The sequence below is a fragment of the Phaseolus vulgaris genome, chromosome 9 (genome assembly GCF_051622355.1).
Source record: "Phaseolus vulgaris cultivar YP4 chromosome 9, ASM5162235v1, whole genome shotgun sequence".
Taxonomy (NCBI): domain Eukaryota; kingdom Viridiplantae; phylum Streptophyta; class Magnoliopsida; order Fabales; family Fabaceae; genus Phaseolus; species Phaseolus vulgaris.
In genome coordinates this window covers 9,556,550-9,572,924 of record NC_143506.1, presented here as the reverse complement: position 1 = coordinate 9,572,924, position 16,375 = coordinate 9,556,550, and the positions used below count along the sequence as shown (strand labels likewise).

Here is a 16,375-nt window from a genome sequence, read left to right as displayed (position 1 = left end):
AAACTGACATGAACCCATGACAAGCCCAGTAGCCCATTATTTCAACGGTTCACCAGGTGAGGCAAGTGCCAGAAACATAACCATGCATTAGATCTTGTTTCAAAATAATCAATAACATTTTCTGCCGTTGCAGTTTAATATATGTCATTAAAATAGTAAAAAAGTTATACAAAAGTAAAAGAAAACATAAAAAAATATTCAAACGCCTGAAGTGTAAAGTACATAAAACTAAAAGAACAGAATTTAGATCTTTTAAATTTTAATTGAGTTTAACTGTTTCGAAAACGGTAAATAAAAAAAATGAACAGAGTGAAGTAATTGAGTTTAAATTTAGATTAATGGCAGGAAAACTTTTTAAAAATGATTAAATTAGTTTAAATAAGTTTGAACTTGTAATATAATGGAACATTTTTATTATTTTAATTTTGTTTTTATTTTCATTGATGCACCCGAAAAATGAGGCAAAAAGAGAAAGAAGGCAAGGATAACGGTGTCGTTTCATAGCGAAGATGGTCTTATCCATTTCCCTGACACTTGCCACAAACCTGTGTGGTGGTGATATTGAAAATGAGGAGAATAGGTTTGTGAATGACATTGTTGAGTAATGGCTCTTCTACGTGTTGTGTGCTTAACTTCTGCAAATCATTTATCCCCTCAAACCTCTTCCCATTCCATCTCTTTCTCTTCCATTTCCCAATCCATCAACTTCCCCAATCACTCTTCCTTTCGCCTTCCACGCTTATCCCTTTCCACAACCAAACAAACCCCAAATTTCACTCTCACATGCGTTTCCACTTCCGAACAACAAGCCCAGCCAGTTACAGAAGAAGAATTTTCTCGCACAAGGTTGCTCGCTCAGAACGTGCCCTGGACGAGCACCCCAGAGGATATTCGTTCTTTGTTTGAAAAACATGGAAAAGTCCTTGACGTGGAGGTTTGCCTTTTTCTTTCCTTCTCTTTTTTACCATTCTGTTTATTTAAGCTTTTTGTTTCCTGAAATTGTGTCCGTTGTCGCGGTTAAGCTTTCTATGTATAAGAAAGACAGAAACCGGGGTTTGGCCTTTGTCGAAATGGGGTCCCCAGAAGAGGCTCTCGAAGCTCTCAATAAACTCGAATCGTATGTAAGGCTTAAACACTCTACACTACTTCTGTTGTTTACACACACATTTTGGTCAGAAGTAATGTTTGATTTTTCTTTTTCTTTCTATGAATGGTGGGTGCTTAGGAGTTTGAGGGTCGTGTAATGAGAGTCAATTATGCTCGCCCGAAAAAGAAGAAAACGCCGCCTCCGGTGAAACCAAGTTCTGGGGTGACCTTTAACTTGTTTGTTGCTAACTTGTCCTATGAAGCCAAGTCCACGGATCTCAAGGAGTTTTTTGATTCCGGAACTGGTAAAGTTGTTAGAGCTGAGGTTGTATTTCATGAAAGTCCTAGAAAGCCGTCAGGTTATGGATTTGTGTCGTTCAAGTCCAAGAAAGAAGCTGAGGCTGCTCTTTCTGAGTTCCAAGGAAAGGTAACTCCGGGTTTCTTATTTGTTTGGATTTGGATTATTGATCATGGGGAATGTCAATCTCACAACTTTTATCAGCAACGTCTTGGACCTTGTTTGTTTACTTTTTTTTCTATAATTTCTTTGTCCCCTAACCTAAGCACATTTGAAAATGTTTGTCTCCCCAGTACATTTTTGTTTTCTCAAAGTTTGTTCCACGAACACTAGAAGAGAACAGGACATGATGACAAAACATCTATTAGTTATTTCTGTTTTTTTTTTTGTAACACTTGATTTGGTAACAGTTTTCAGAACTTAATACATTTTGGACCAGAAATAAATTTTTGACTAGTATGGAATTGTTTTAGAGAACAGTTTTTAAAACATTGAAGTGAGAAGGAATCAAACAAGCTTTTAGTGTTTGGGATACTGTTTTTTATCAGAGTGACACAGGGAAAATTGTTCCTCTACAGGATTTTATGGGAAGGTCAATCAGGGTGGATCGGGGTCGGCGATTTGTTCAAAAACCAGGGGATAGGAATCCAAAGTCTGTAGATACTCCTTCTGAGTTGAGTGTGAATGGGGCAGAAGCTCAACAGCCGGCAGAGGAGACTCCAAACTCTGAAGATACTCCTGAGTTGAGTGTGAATGGAACAGAAGCTGACAAGGCTGATTGATAGCAAATTTTCCCTGATGCATACTAATATTGTTGATGTTGTATGTGCTTGCTTCGTACATTCTGATGTTTGCTCATTCTTCCTGACAATCCAAAGTCTGAGTGGTTTACATTAACCTCTTTTACAGGTTTGAAGCTTTTTAAACCAGAGGCTCGAGATACAAGGAATGAATAGAAGCAAGTGCAATCATTTCTGTGATTCAAGAATGATTAGTTACTGTGAGTGAATGATAACATCTCCATGGAGTCAACAAATCCTTATTGTGTAATTTAACAATTGTTGGCGTGCTACTATATCTTAAGAAAGCAAGAAACATATGTATATTAGTGACGTTGTTTGTATCTTCACTGGTTTGGAGTTGCTTCACAGTGATGTGGATGTTATCCAACGCATTCTTTCTTTATCTTCAATATATTCAATAGCATAAGAATATTGGTTTGAAATTTAACGGAAGGACGCAAAATTAAACCATTCAAACTGGAACTGAAGCTTGACCATGAAATATGTCTGATAGAACAATACTAACCGTTTGTATCAATAACATTTGTGGCGTGTTTTGTGAATTTTTTTAGAGTAGCTCCAAGACAGTTATTTGGTTTTACTTTGATAGTATTGCTACAAGACATAAGACCTGTCTTATAATCCTTGAATGATGCTTGAAGGTTGGCTTGAATCACAGCCCAAAGTCAGATTATTGCTACTGAGTTTTCTATATATGTTATCAAGAAAAGGGGGATTGTTTACAATGCACTTAAATCCCTCTTGTAGTATTTTCTAAATACTGCAATGTCATCAGAAACCATACATGAATCACTTTACGATTTGGGTGGTTTGATTCTGACATGCAGTGATTCAAAATGCCTCCTTAATAATTTTTTACGCTGAATTGCACCTTGAATAATCTGAATTGCTAGAAATACACCTTGAATTGTCCTTGTGGTACTTTGAATTGTTTCAGTATTCGCTGTCATTTTTTGTGTACTTTTTGGGACTCTGCATTGAAATTGTGCTGTCATGCTTTGTTTTTTTTTTAATTATCAGTGCCATGACTTGAATCTTGGTCTTCTTTGAAGTTTATGCTTCACTTTGTAATGTTAGCTATATAGTAAGTTGCTTGGCTTTAAAATGCTAATGTTTGTCTTTAATGTTTCATCTTAAAGATAGATACCGTTCGAAACACAGTTTAGAAAATAAGTCTTCAATTCATGACACGAATCCTGATTTTATAATCATGGTAAGTAGTGACATACGTATTTAGGATTTTACTGGGCTAAATAGCATCATGATATTGCATCTCTTTGAATCTCTAGGAGATATCCTTTACTGATAATTTTATGTAGAGTGAAGTAACTGCATATTTTACATTTCTCATTCGTAGAGTGTTGTGTAAAAAAATTAAAACATAAAATGCTAATATTATACATACATACTTGTATATATATACACAGAGAGGGATGTATGTGTGTTATACATTTGCGCCTTGGTGTTTCATACAGAATAGCACTTATGTCCACATTGGACAATAGTTAACATGAGGCGCTTCCAGCCTGGTCAACGTGGTAGATGCTGTAAGAGACACTTAATTTCCTTCATCACTCAAATCAAATGTAAACGGAACCTTAATTCTTTTGTATCCTTATTTGATACTTTTATGGTCAAGAGGATGTCTCTCAAACAGATCATGTAGTTAAGGTTAGTTAAATTATGAGATGGTCATCGGATCGTATCCTTACAAGCTTCATGAATTGGTTCCAAGGAAATAAAGGGTTCCACCTATAGGAGATACTCCGACGTTCAAGTAAGTAAGAGCATTAAAGATATTGAGTATGTTGATTTTGGCTTAATCCCAAGTCCCACATCGGTGAGTTCATTGTTTGGGAAGGAGGTTTGAGGGTTATAAATTAAACGCTCCTCCTTCACTGCTATATATCCCAATTTGTAATATCTTCTCTCATAATAATAAAAGAGAGTTATTTTTGCTGTGCTTGGAGATTAGGCTAAACAGGCCGAACTCCGTTAACAATTTTCGGGTGTGTTTTTTCCTCTTTATCTCTTTTATTATTCCGCTTTATTTTATTCAATATTATTTGTCGGGTAGCTCTGTTAGGGTTTTGTTTTAGTGGGAAAATTACCCTTTTTTCCAACAAGTGGTATCAAGAGCCGAAGGTTCGCCTTGGGTGAAGAAGAAGCGAAGAATGTATCCAGAGTGTCGGGCTCCTCGTCATCATGGTCGAGGTTCCCGGTGTCCACTTTGAAATTGGCGGTGGAAATATTTGATGGCACTGGACATTTTGGCATGTGGCAAGGAGAGGTCTTGGACTCTCTTTTTCAGCAGGGTCTTGATATTGCTATTGAAGGAGAGAAACCAAAAGAGGTAGAGGAGAAAGACTGGAGTATCATTAACTGGTTAGCATGCGGAACTATTCGATCCTGCCTGTCCAGAGAGCAGAAGTACGCTGTAAAAAATGAGACTTCTGCACACAAACTGTGGAAGGCATTGGAGGACAAGTTTCTGAAGAAGAGTGGTCAGAACAAGCTCCTGATGAAGAAAAGGTTGTTCCGATTTGACTACCAACAAGGTACTACTATGAATGCACACATCACTATGTTTAATCAATTAGTAGCAGACTTGTTGAATTTAGATGTGAAGTTTGAGGATGAGGATTTGGCTTTGATGTTGTTATCATCTCTTCCTGATGAATTTGAACATTTGGAGACTACGCTCCTTCACGGGAAGGAGAATGTGTCGTTAGATGCTGTTTGTTCTGCTTTATATAGTCATGAATTGAGAAAGCAGGATAAGCTGAAAACCAAATCAACGACATAAGAAGAAGCATTGGTGGCAAGAGGTCGTCAACAAAGCCAAACAAAGGAGAGAAGAGGGATGTCTAAGTCTAAAGGTCGAGCCGTTGCCAAAGATGAGTGTGCTTTCTGTCATGAGAAAGGACACTGGAAGAAAGACTGTCCAAAACTGCAGAAGAAAGAGAAGGTTCCGCAAGATGAAAATGTTGCAGAATGCAAAAGTGATGTGGAATCAAATATCTCTTTAATTGTCTCGCTTTCAGCATCATCGTATCCAGATGAGTGGATATTGGATTCAGGTTGTACCTATCATATGTGTCCCATTCGGGAATGGTTCTTTGATTTTCAAGAACTCGATGGCGGGGTTGTTTACATGGGTAATGATAATCCATGTAAGACAGTCGGGATATGTTCAATCAAGCTGCGGAATCATGATGGATCCACCAGAATTTTGCGGGATGTACGGTACGTGCCAAAGTTGAAGAAGAATCTCATCTCATTGGGGGCTTTAGAATCTAAAGGCCTAGTTGTGACGATGCGAGATGGAATTCTTAAAGCAACTTCAGGAGCACTGGTGATGATGAAAGGTGTGAGGAAGAACAATCTATATTACTACCAAGGTAGTACAGTGGTGGGGACAGTAGCGACAACAACTTCTAGCACTAAGAAGGATGCTTAGGCAACGAAGCTGTGGCATATGAGGTTGGGACATGCTGGAGAGAAATCCTTGCAAATTCTTGCCAAGCAGGGACTGTTGAAAGGTACGAAGACTTGCAAACTTGAAGATTTGTGAGCATTGTGTTTTGGGAAAACAACGAAGAGTGAAGTTTGGCACTGCAATTCACAATACCAAGGGTATTTTGGATTATGTGCATTCAGATGTGTGGGGACCTGCCAAGACTCCGTCAATTGGAGGTAGGCATTATTTTGTCACTTTTGTTGATGATTTTTCCAGGAGAGTTTGAGTGTTTACCATGGAGAAGAAAGATGAGGTGCTTGGAATTTTTCTTAAGTGGAAAACTCAAGTTGAAAACCAGACAGGAAGGAAGATCAAGGTTCTCATAACAGACAATGGTGGAGAATACAAGAGTGATCCGTTCCTGAAGGTATGCCAATATTGTGGCATAGTTCGGCACTTCACTGTCAGGAAAACACCACAGCAGAATGGGGTGTCAGAGCGTATGAACAAGACACTTGTAGAGAAAGTTCGTTGTATGCTATCTAATGCTGAGTTAGGCAGAAAGTTTTGGGCTGAGGCTGTGACATACGCTCAACATCTCGTTAATCGTTTGCCATCATCTGCTATAGATGGCAAAACCCCGTTAGAGGTATGGTTTGGAAAACCTGCAACTGATTCTTTGCATGTTTTTGGTTCTATTGCATATTATCATGTGATTGAATCAAAGTTGGATCCACGGGCAAAGAAGACTCTTTTCATGGGCTTTAGTCCTGGAGTGAAGGGATACCGTTTGTGGTGTCTAGAGGCAAAGAAGACGATTATCAGCAGGGATGTTACCTTTGATGAATCTTCCATGTTAAAGAAGGTAAATCCAGAAGGAGCTGATAGTACTCTGCAACAGGTGGAGTGTGTTCGGAAGCAGGTGGAGTTTGAGCAGACAGTGGTGATCCCAACACGAGATACTACAAGTGACTCTCCTATGGCAGAAGAAGAGTCAGATGAGGAAGAGGTTCCTACCCAAGAATCTCAACAACAATCAGCGCCAATTGCAGTTAGAAGACAGAGACGGGATATTCAGAAGCCTGCTCGTTTCATGGATATGGTTGCCTATGCACTTCCAGTTGTTGATGACATTCCATCCACTTACCTAGAAGCCATTCTGAGTTCAGAGAGTGGTAATTGGGCAGGTGCGATGGAAGAGGAGATGCAGTCTTTGAAGAAGAACAAGACGTGGAAGTTGGCACAATTACCAAAAGGTAAGAAGGCAATTGGGTGCAAATGGGTATTTGCAAAGAAAGAAGGATTCCCTAATAAAGAAGATGTTCGCTACAAGGCAAGGTTGGTTGCTAAAGGCTTTGCTCAGAGGGAGGGAATTGATTATAATGAGGTATTTTCTCCAGTTGTTAAACATTCCTCCATTCGAATTTTGTTGGCCTTGGTAGCACAGTTGAATTTGGAGTTTGCTCAACTTGATGTAAAGACCGCGTTCCTACACGGTGATTTGAATGAGAAAATCTATATGACTCAACCAGAAGGATACAAGGTTGATGGTAAAGAAGATTGGGTTTGTAAACTTAGCAAATCGTTGTACGGACTGAAACAATCTCCGAGACAGTGGTACAAACGATTTGATAAGTTCATGAAGGATCAGAAGTACAAGAGAAGCAAATATGATCAATGTGTGTATTTGCGCAGACTTGAAGATGGTTCCTACATTTACTTACTCTTATATGTTGATGATATGCTGATTGCAGCAAAGAGCCAAGTTGAGATTGATAGGATAAAGGCTCAGTTGAGTAAAGAGTTCGAGATGAAGGATTTGGGGGAAGCCAAGAAGATTCTCGGCATGGAGATAAACAGGGACAGGGAGAGGGGAAAACTTTGGTTGTCACAGAAGCAGTATTTGCAGAAGGTACTACAACGTTTTGGTATACACGAAGATACAAAACCTGTGAGTACCCCACTTGCTCCTTATTTGAAATTGAGTAGCCGTTTATCTCCGACGACTGATGAAGAACGAGAATACATGACGAAAGTCCCATATGCAAATGCAGTTGGAAGCTTGATGTATGCAATGGTGTGTACGAGACCAGATATTTCACAGGCTGTGAGTGTTGTTAGCAGGTACATGCATGATCCGGGCAAGGGTCATTGGCAAGCTGTGAGATGGATTCTACGGTACCTCCAAAATACCTTAGATGTTGGATTGACATTTGAGCAAGATGAATCACTTGGTCAATGCATAGTTGGATATTGTGATTCTGATTATGCAGGTGAGTTGGATAAGCGACGGTCTACAACTGGCTATTTGTTCACTTTAGCAAAAGCGCCAGTTAGTTGGAAGTTTACCTTGCAGTCTACGGTGGCTTTGTCTACGACAGAGGCAGAGTATATGGCGATTACAGAGGCTGTGAAGGAAGCAATTTGGCTTCATGGGTTGCTTAAAGACTTGGGAGTTGGTCAAAAACAACTTGAGTTATATTCTGACAGTCAGAGTGCTATTCATTTAGCAAAGAATCAAGTCTTTCATGCACGGACGAAGCACATTGATGTTCGTTATCACTTTGTGCGTGAGATTCTCGAAGAAGAGGAGATTGTTCTCCAAAAGATTCACACTACGGAGAATCCTGCAGATATGCTCGCCAAGGTGGTTACAAGGACCAAGTTTGAACACTGTTTAGACTTGGTTAATATCTTGCACATTTGAAGTTGGCGCCCGGAGGCGCAAATTTGAAGCACTGTAAAGTTTGTTTTTGTTATGTTTTGAGAAGATTTGTTTTAGGTGGGACTTGAAATTAAGCCAAGGTGGAGATTTGTTGATTTTGGCTTAATCCCAAGTCCCACATCGGTGGGTTCATTGTTTGGGAAGGAGGTTTGAGGGTTATAAATTAAACGCTCCTCCTTCACTGTTATATATCCCAATTTGTAATATCTTCTCTCATAATAATAAAAGGGAGTTGTTTTTGTTGTGCTCGGAGATTAGGCTAAACAGGCCAAACTCCGTTAACAATTTTCGGGTGTGTTTTTTCCTCTTTATCTCTTTTATTATTCCGCTTTATTTTATTCAATATTATTTGTCGGGTAGCTCTATTAGGGTTTTGTTTTAGTGGGAAAATTACCCGTTTTTCCCAACAGAGTATAGTGTAAAATATGAGTTGAAATTAGTCTATGTGAGTTGTTGCTGGTTATTGTTTCCCTTGTCTTAGTTCTAGTCGTCTCTTGTTTGTTGTCCTTTATCAGATCATTTTTTCCCCTTATATAGGATAGTGTTCTCGCCCTTGTATTGTTTTGAGTTATATTCTCAAATTAATTTCAATCCCACGTATACCAAAACTAATTTTATTCTTATTTTTTACTACTATTATATTGTTATCCAATTATTATTAAAGCTATTAGATTTAATATTAAAGATTTGTTACAGGAAGGAGTTGAACCAAAATCCACTCAGTACAAGAGCTTGTACTAATTACACCAAAATTAGCCTCATTGGCTTACATCTAAGGCTAGTCTGAGGCTAGGGGGTTGTGAGGTCATGGGTCGGGCCTAATGATAGGGTGAAAGCGAATCTGATGTTGATTTCTGAATTTAATGGTTATGAACTTATTAGCCTCATTGGATTACGCCTGAGGGTAGGAGATTGTGAGGTTATGGACCGAGCCCGATCATGTGGTGAAATGGTTTTAGTGTCAATCTCTGGAGTTAATGAAAAAGATCCCATTTATTGGATTGGGAGGACGTTAATTATGGAGCATGTGTTGAGTCCACTTAAACTCCGAGATGGTCATCAGATTGTATCCTTACAAGCTTCATGAATTGGTTCCAAGGGAATGAGGGGTCTCCACTTGCAAAAGATATTCCGACGCTCAAGTTAGTAAGAGAATAAAATATAGTGAATATAGTGTAAAATATGAGTTAGAATTACTTCCTGTGAGTTGTTGTTCCTCTTATCTCAATTATAGTCGTCTCTTGTTTGTTGTCCTTTATCAAGTCATCTTCTTTTTCTTATATAGGGTAGTGCTCTCCCTCCTTCTCTTTGTATCCGGTCTTGTTTTGAGCTATATTTCCAAAGTAATTACAATATCGCATATACAACTAATCTCCATAATTAACATCATTCCTTTTCTATCTAATTAAGTTCTTATTTTAATAATCTTTTCTTCATAAATAATTGATTTAGTTTAAGATCGAAGTGAGATGGATGAAAATTCGATGATCATCCCTTAAGACAATATGACGAGAGGCCGAGAATTTGTATTATGTCAACATATCTCGGTTTGAAGATCCTAAGATGTCGTATAGTACAGGGACATAATTACGTTTCATTTTTCTTTTAAATCTAGCCTAGCTTGGTTACCATCAATACTATAATCTTCCTAGCAAGTGATATCTTTACCAGTTGCATGGTCAAATCCATTGTGAATATTTTATAAGAAAACACTTCAACATCTCAAATCACTGAACTAAATTCTAGAATTCAAAATACATTACATTTTCAATTGTAAAATTTGAAATATATTATAATATAATCGGTAAAATTTAAAATATATTATATTACGAAATATATAATTTCAAATATAAATCAAAGTTTGTATTCCGAATTATAAAATCTATAATATAAATTTATATTTTAAATTATATAATTTAAAAAAATTGTACTTCAAAATTCTAGAAAAATCTGAATCTAAGATATAAATATTTTAGTCAGAATACAAAAAAATTACTCGATAATTTTAATATTTTAAAAATATTGGGGTCTCGGAATAAACTAGAAAAATAAGAATTTCGCCCTAACCCGTAGAACCTTTGCACCTTTATTCTACGTAATGGCGTCGTCACCAAGAGGTCAGGTAAGGACCACCCTAACAAAGGACCCCATACGACCAGGCTTCAGACTTGCTTTTAGATTTAAAAACTAATAAGTGATAATAATTTTCAATAATTACAAAAAAAAACCCTAACAATGATGTAGTAATTTGAAGATTAAATTAAGCTGTTATGATGATTCCAGAAACTAATTTAACGTGCTATAAACTTTATTCAGTCATAGTGTTTGGTAAGCTGTTGGGATCAAGATTTCACATCTCACATTCTTTCCCAAACCCCACCAACAAATTCTTCTTTCCGTTGCCACCTTCACCCTATCTTTTAAATTTCATGTACGGTTACGTGCTAAGAAAGAAACCATCTTATATATCTTAGAATGTTTTCAAATATGCTACTATGGGACACAATCTAACTATTCCTTCTATGACTTCTTCATCAAAACTAAGGTAAATGATATGCATGATTCTGGCTTCTTCGTTTATTTCCTTTAATTTTTTCTCCAAGTTCCTTGCATCAACATACTTCTAAGTTTAATGTAGAAGAAAAGTGGGATGTCCAACTATCATGACTCAAAAATAAAATAATTTTTAAAAACAAAAGTATTGAGACATATAATTTCATTATTGCTATGTTCGTTTTTAGGTGGAGAATGATGAAGAAAATTAAAGTGCAGGAAAAGTTGGAAAAACGAAAAAATAGATGTATGAAAACATGAAAAACGAGTCAGTTTTTTCCTTTGAAACTTTATCTTCCTTTGTGAAGAGATTTGCAGGGAAAGTTGGATTTATATTAATTTTGTTTTAAAAAATTAATAAACTACATACTGATTATATATATATATGTAAATTATATTTTAATATATATATTACATTTATAATTTTTATATTAATTATTAAAATTAATTTATATATTATAATAAAATAAATAATAAATAAAAGATTAATTTTAATTATTAATACGTATTTCTTTTAATTTATTTTAATTCTAATATATATTTCTAAATTCTTTTATATTAAATTCTTTTATAATTTCTTAAAAATTTATTATTTATCAAATTTGTAAACTTATATTTTATACATTTAAAAATATTTCACAATATCACATCAATTACAAACTTCAATAAACTTTTCTGTAAATTTACTCTAATATACTCCAATCCAAACAACTTCACTTTCCTCTCAAATCATTTCAAATTCACTCCTCAAATCCCCTCCTCAAATCCCCTCCCCAATCCAAACACACTCTATAACTATAGAATATAAAAGTTGTCCAACCATTTCAATTTCAATGTAGAGATACCATTTTGAAGTTTTGTTTCTTAAATACTGTTCATTTATAATTTTTAAAAATCTGTTCATTTTAATAAATTAAAAAAAGTTAACCAATTTAGTGAAAAAGCGTTTGGTTTTCTTTAATTTTGTAAGAATTTAGATTTGAAACACGTCATCCTATTATTAATTATACTTAAATCCCGTGAAAAGTCTAAGCTTTACACTCTTGTCTAATAACATGTATTGTCTCCATTCCTTTCCTTTAAGAGTGGCTATAAGGAGCAACGCAATGATATCTTCCATACAAATGTTGATGTGTAAGACTTTATAATTATTAATGGTCCTTTTTAGCATGCCAATGTATCATTATTATTACGTGTTGGCAATTTATTGACTCATGGCATGGCTAAAAGTTTCACAGATTAAAAAAATAATTTATCAAATAAAGATTAGTTAAGACCTAATAATTTATTAACATAAAGCGTTAGTAGTTCCGTGTTGTGTAGGTTCTAAGCAAGTATTCGTTTTCTGCAATTATGCAGAGTAGTAAGGAACCTCATCAGATATATTGACAGGAGTTCCTTCAAAGCACAAACACGTAACTTCCCAACCGTGTTGGTCGGAACATGTTGCTACAAAATTGGAACTAGAAATTTCCTTAAAAAAACAGATAACAGTTTAAGAGAGTTTAAAACTGGGGAAGCAAAGGAGATACATAGATGCATGCTTTTTCTTTTTTCTTCATCACAACCGATCCTACTAAAGGTTTAGTCAAAGGGCATTATGATTGCAGCATAATAATTCCACTCAACAACTATTTGGTATCTCATAATAATGAGAGTTGGAAAGAACCCATAACACCATCTTTTGTGGCTGTTAGGTATGAAGTGCAACTAAAGTCATTTCCTCATGCAGAATCTGACAGCTGGCCCTAACTCTAACAACTCCCATCACCTTCCCTCAACAATATAAACCAAACCCATTTTCCAATTGCATCTTCAGAGCCTCCCCATTGTCTCACCAAATCATGGCATCCTCCACTGCTCTGGTTTTGGGCTCACTCATAGCAGTCACCATGGTCCTTCCAACCCTGGCAACCCTCCACACCGTGGGAGATTCTTCAGGTTGGGCAATTGGTGCTGATTATAGTTCATGGACTAGTGGCAAGACCTTCGCAGTGGGTGATACTCTCGGTAAGAACTAGCAAACAATTCACTTTTTGTTACTTAATTATATATAAAAAAAACAATATTTAACTTGATGTGAGATTCATTTGTGTGACAGTGTTCAACTATGGAGCTGGGCACACAGTGGATGAAGTTAAAGAGAGTGACTACAAATCATGCACAGCAGGGAATTCAATTAGTTCAGACAGTAGTGGTGCAAGCACAATTGCCCTCAAGACTGCAGGCACTCATTACTTCATATGCTCTGTTCCTGGACATTGTTCTGGTGGCATGAAACTTGCCGTCACTGTCAAAGCAGGAAAAGACACTACTCCTTCAACTGGGACGGCTTCACCTTCCGATGGCACAGCCACCACAGCCACACCAACAAGCACCACCACAACCACTGCTGCTAAATCAAACTCGGCTTCAACAAGTAGTGTGTCATCAATTGTTGCCATGTTGATTGTTTCATGGATCTCTTTCTGTGTCTTGCGCCTGGTGTAAGAAATTTGGTCGCTGAGCCAGGACAGAGGCAGTGCTTTCAGCGTTTCTTCCATCTTATTTTATTACTATAATTATTGTCACTCTGTTTTCTGGTTTTACTTATTCAGATTTATCTCTGAGCACTAATTCAGGTCTTTTGTAGTGTTAGTTATCTAGGAAATTTCCCATGTTGGTTTTTCATTATTATTTTTGTTATTTATTATAGGGTACTGTTTCAGTAGGATGTTTTATATATGCTGCTTTTTTAATGCATATGGGTGAAGAGAAACATCTCTTATTTTAAAAACAGAGTAAATCATCTCCCTAATTGATTCGATTAAAGATAAAAGAAAATATATTTAGGACTAGATTAGGAAAGAATGTGTCAACTTTGAAAGAGTTGTTTAAAAAAAAACGAATTTAAAATTGAAAGTAATATTCAACGAAAAAGTAAAATAGATTAAATTATTTTATTATTATGAGTTATAACTGAAACAAATTTTTGTAGTTTAAAAAAAATATACAGTTTTTACTTAGCTCTTTGAGATTCAACTGAAAATTCAAAATAGGGCGTTACTAATTATAAAAGTTATGTTAAAAACTTTTGAACTATAGAGAATTATTTAAAAATTGTTTCAATATAGAGCAAATTTAACCACAAAAACACTTAAAGTTGGAATTAAAAAAAATGTGATGTACTCCAAATTCCCACAAATTTTGATTAGCTACAGAAAGTTGGAATGGCCCAACTAAGGCAAACACTTTTCTTCACTTCAATGATTATTTATTTTTGAACTTCCTTCAACAATTATAGCTTAAGGCTTAGATAAGGTAAAATCTAAAATAAACTAAAGATGAACTTAATGGAACAAATGGATCATGATAAATTTTGCTTCATATCAATTTTCTTCACCTCAAATTTAGAATGTATTTAATAGAACAAAGTTTTAAAATATATGTTAAGGCAAAGATTGAACGTCTCAAGTTTTAATTAGTGTTTCAAAACGGTTAAAGTATAAAATATTATCATAGTTTGTTTGTAATATCACAATACTATAAAATAATATATAATGTAAGATGCAAATGTTTTGTTTGATAAATAATATAATAAAGTCTGATAAGGTGTATAAAAAAAATGGATGAAACGCGTACCAAACATAAGATGATACATATAAATTAAGCAAATCTCGTACCTAATTAGTCTTATTAATAGATTATTGGACTATAATAATAAATAAATCCATAGTTTTAATTAATATTCTTATAATTGGGTTTATTTGGGCCTTAACTATTATTATTGTTAATTTTGTGTTTTTAGAGTAAATTATCCGTAGGAAACATCTACCTTTGTGAATGGGCCAAATATGCAAAAGTCCAAATTGCTTCTTGAACCAAAACATGAAACAAATTCTGAGGAGAAGAAAGAGAAAATAAAATCTACAATATCTCAGAAACAGAATTGGAAGCAAATCTTCTGCAAAATACAAGAATTCTAGAAAGATAGAAACTTGGAAACGGTTAACAAAATATAAACTACAATATTCTCTCAAGATCCTTGGAGCAGAAAAGCCTATAAAAGGACACAAGCAACAAGGAGAAAGAGAGAGCTTCATAGGGTTTTCTTAGTTTATTTTCTTCTTAGTAATTCTTTTGTTTTGCCTCCGCATGGAAGGCTAAACCTTTTTGGTTGATTCCTTTGTAATTCCCCATTGAGTTATGAGGTTTTGTTCAATAAAAGTTTCGATTTTTAATTCTCTATAACAGTTGTTTTAATAGTCTAATCTCCTGGAAAACTGGTTGTTGTGAGAGGTTGTACTTGAACGCATGATTGAGAGTCTTCCTTATCTTAAACTTTGGTTTCTTAGTTAGTTCGCATTGTTCTAATTAATTTCTTGGGCGCATGATTCAAGAGAGAGGAGGTAAGCATTCCCATGAAGTATACGCATGGAACAAAGTGGGTATGGATTAAACCAGTAGATGCATGCTTTACTGGTGAGTTTCAGTTGAATCAGATCGGCGCATGTTCAATCTGGTTTAGCTCTGTTGGAGGATTGAGAAAAGATTAATCTTTAGAGAACCTGTGAAGAATTCAATGGTGGAAGAACTTGGGATCAACCGCTTTTTATTTGCTATTTTAATCTCTTTTATATTTTTTTGCACAACTATCTCAAACCCCCTTTTTATCTTTATTGTTATTGCTAACTTTTATTGTTATTGCTAACTTTTATTGTTTGCAGATAAATTCTAAACCCTGATTAACTGAATCACTATTGGATTCGTTGGGAGACGACTTGGGGACATTTGTCCACAATTATACTATCATCTCTCTAGTGTTAGACAATTCTACGCTAGAATCATATTAATTTGACAGCAAAACGACAGCTATCACGTACCAAACATAAGATGATACACATAAATTAAGCAAATCTCGTACCTAAAATAAATATTTATGTGCTTACTCTATGTTTGTAGAGAATTTTTCTCCGTCAAAGAGATTCATTCAAAATCATATATGAAAGATCTCTCGATACGTGAGTTAAAATTGTTTCCTTTATCAACTTCTTGACACACAGAGATTTTTAACTCTTACCCAACTATTGCCCTACATGAAATGCATGCCAATCATGAATTTATGCAAAATGTTATACTATCTAGGAAAATAAACGTTGTCAGTTGTCAATGATGTTGTGAAGAGAAAGGAATAAAGATCGATATTGTGTTATATGTAACAATCATGTTAAAGATCACCAAACACATAAAGAACATGCATAGAAGCTAAAAATGTTTAACAATTATAAGTGATTGTATGACGATTACCTTCTTCAAGAGTTTATAAAAAGGATTTCATCTAGAGATTGTACTATACCAAAATGTTGACAAGATGATAAAGCATACCTCATAGCTTCATAGAATAGAAGTTTCATCAAGCTTCATTAAACTACTAGAATTTGGATAAACTTTATGAAAAATACTTAGAGTGT

At 35.4% G+C, this 16,375-nt stretch overlaps 2 protein-coding genes across 2 annotated transcripts; both read left to right on the top strand.

Moving 5' to 3' along the window:
• The first annotated feature begins 545 nt into the window (after nucleotides 1-545).
• LOC137820326 (RNA-binding (RRM/RBD/RNP motifs) family protein) lies at nucleotides 546-2,614 on the top strand. The gene is made up of 5 exons (XM_068624357.2): nucleotides 546-934; nucleotides 1,023-1,121; nucleotides 1,226-1,513; nucleotides 1,963-2,206; nucleotides 2,294-2,614. Exons 1-4 carry the CDS (start codon nucleotides 605-607, stop codon nucleotides 2,164-2,166), a joined length of 921 nt encoding a protein of 306 aa, XP_068480458.2. The 5' UTR covers nucleotides 546-604; the 3' UTR covers nucleotides 2,167-2,206; nucleotides 2,294-2,614.
• A 9,721-nt stretch (nucleotides 2,615-12,335) lies between these two features.
• On the top strand, nucleotides 12,336-13,541 carry LOC137821904 (blue copper protein). The gene is made up of 2 exons (XM_068626699.2): nucleotides 12,336-12,935; nucleotides 13,027-13,541. The coding sequence occupies exons 1-2, from the start codon at nucleotides 12,770-12,772 to the stop codon at nucleotides 13,413-13,415; spliced, it is 555 nt and encodes a 184-aa protein (XP_068482800.1). The 5' UTR covers nucleotides 12,336-12,769; the 3' UTR covers nucleotides 13,416-13,541.
• The last annotated feature ends 2,834 nt before the right edge of the window (nucleotides 13,542-16,375 follow it).

What these genes read in the sequence shown, in the direction of transcription:
- LOC137820326 (XM_068624357.2), top strand. Translation starts at nt 605, where the DNA reads ATGGCTCTTCTACGTGTTGTGTGCTTAACTTCTGCAAATCATTTATCC. An exon ending in TCAATAAACTCGAATCGTAT is followed by an intron (nt 1,122 to 1,225) that starts GTAAGGCTTAAA and finishes GTGGGTGCTTAG; the next exon opens with GAGTTTGAGGGTCGTGTAAT. An exon ending in TTTCTGAGTTCCAAGGAAAG is followed by an intron (nt 1,514 to 1,962) that starts GTAACTCCGGGT and finishes GTTCCTCTACAG; the next exon opens with GATTTTATGGGAAGGTCAAT.
- LOC137821904 (XM_068626699.2), top strand. Translation starts at nt 12,770, where the DNA reads ATGGCATCCTCCACTGCTCTGGTTTTGGGCTCACTCATAGCAGTCACC. An exon ending in CGCAGTGGGTGATACTCTCG is followed by an intron (nt 12,936 to 13,026) that starts GTAAGAACTAGC and finishes TTTGTGTGACAG; the next exon opens with TGTTCAACTATGGAGCTGGG.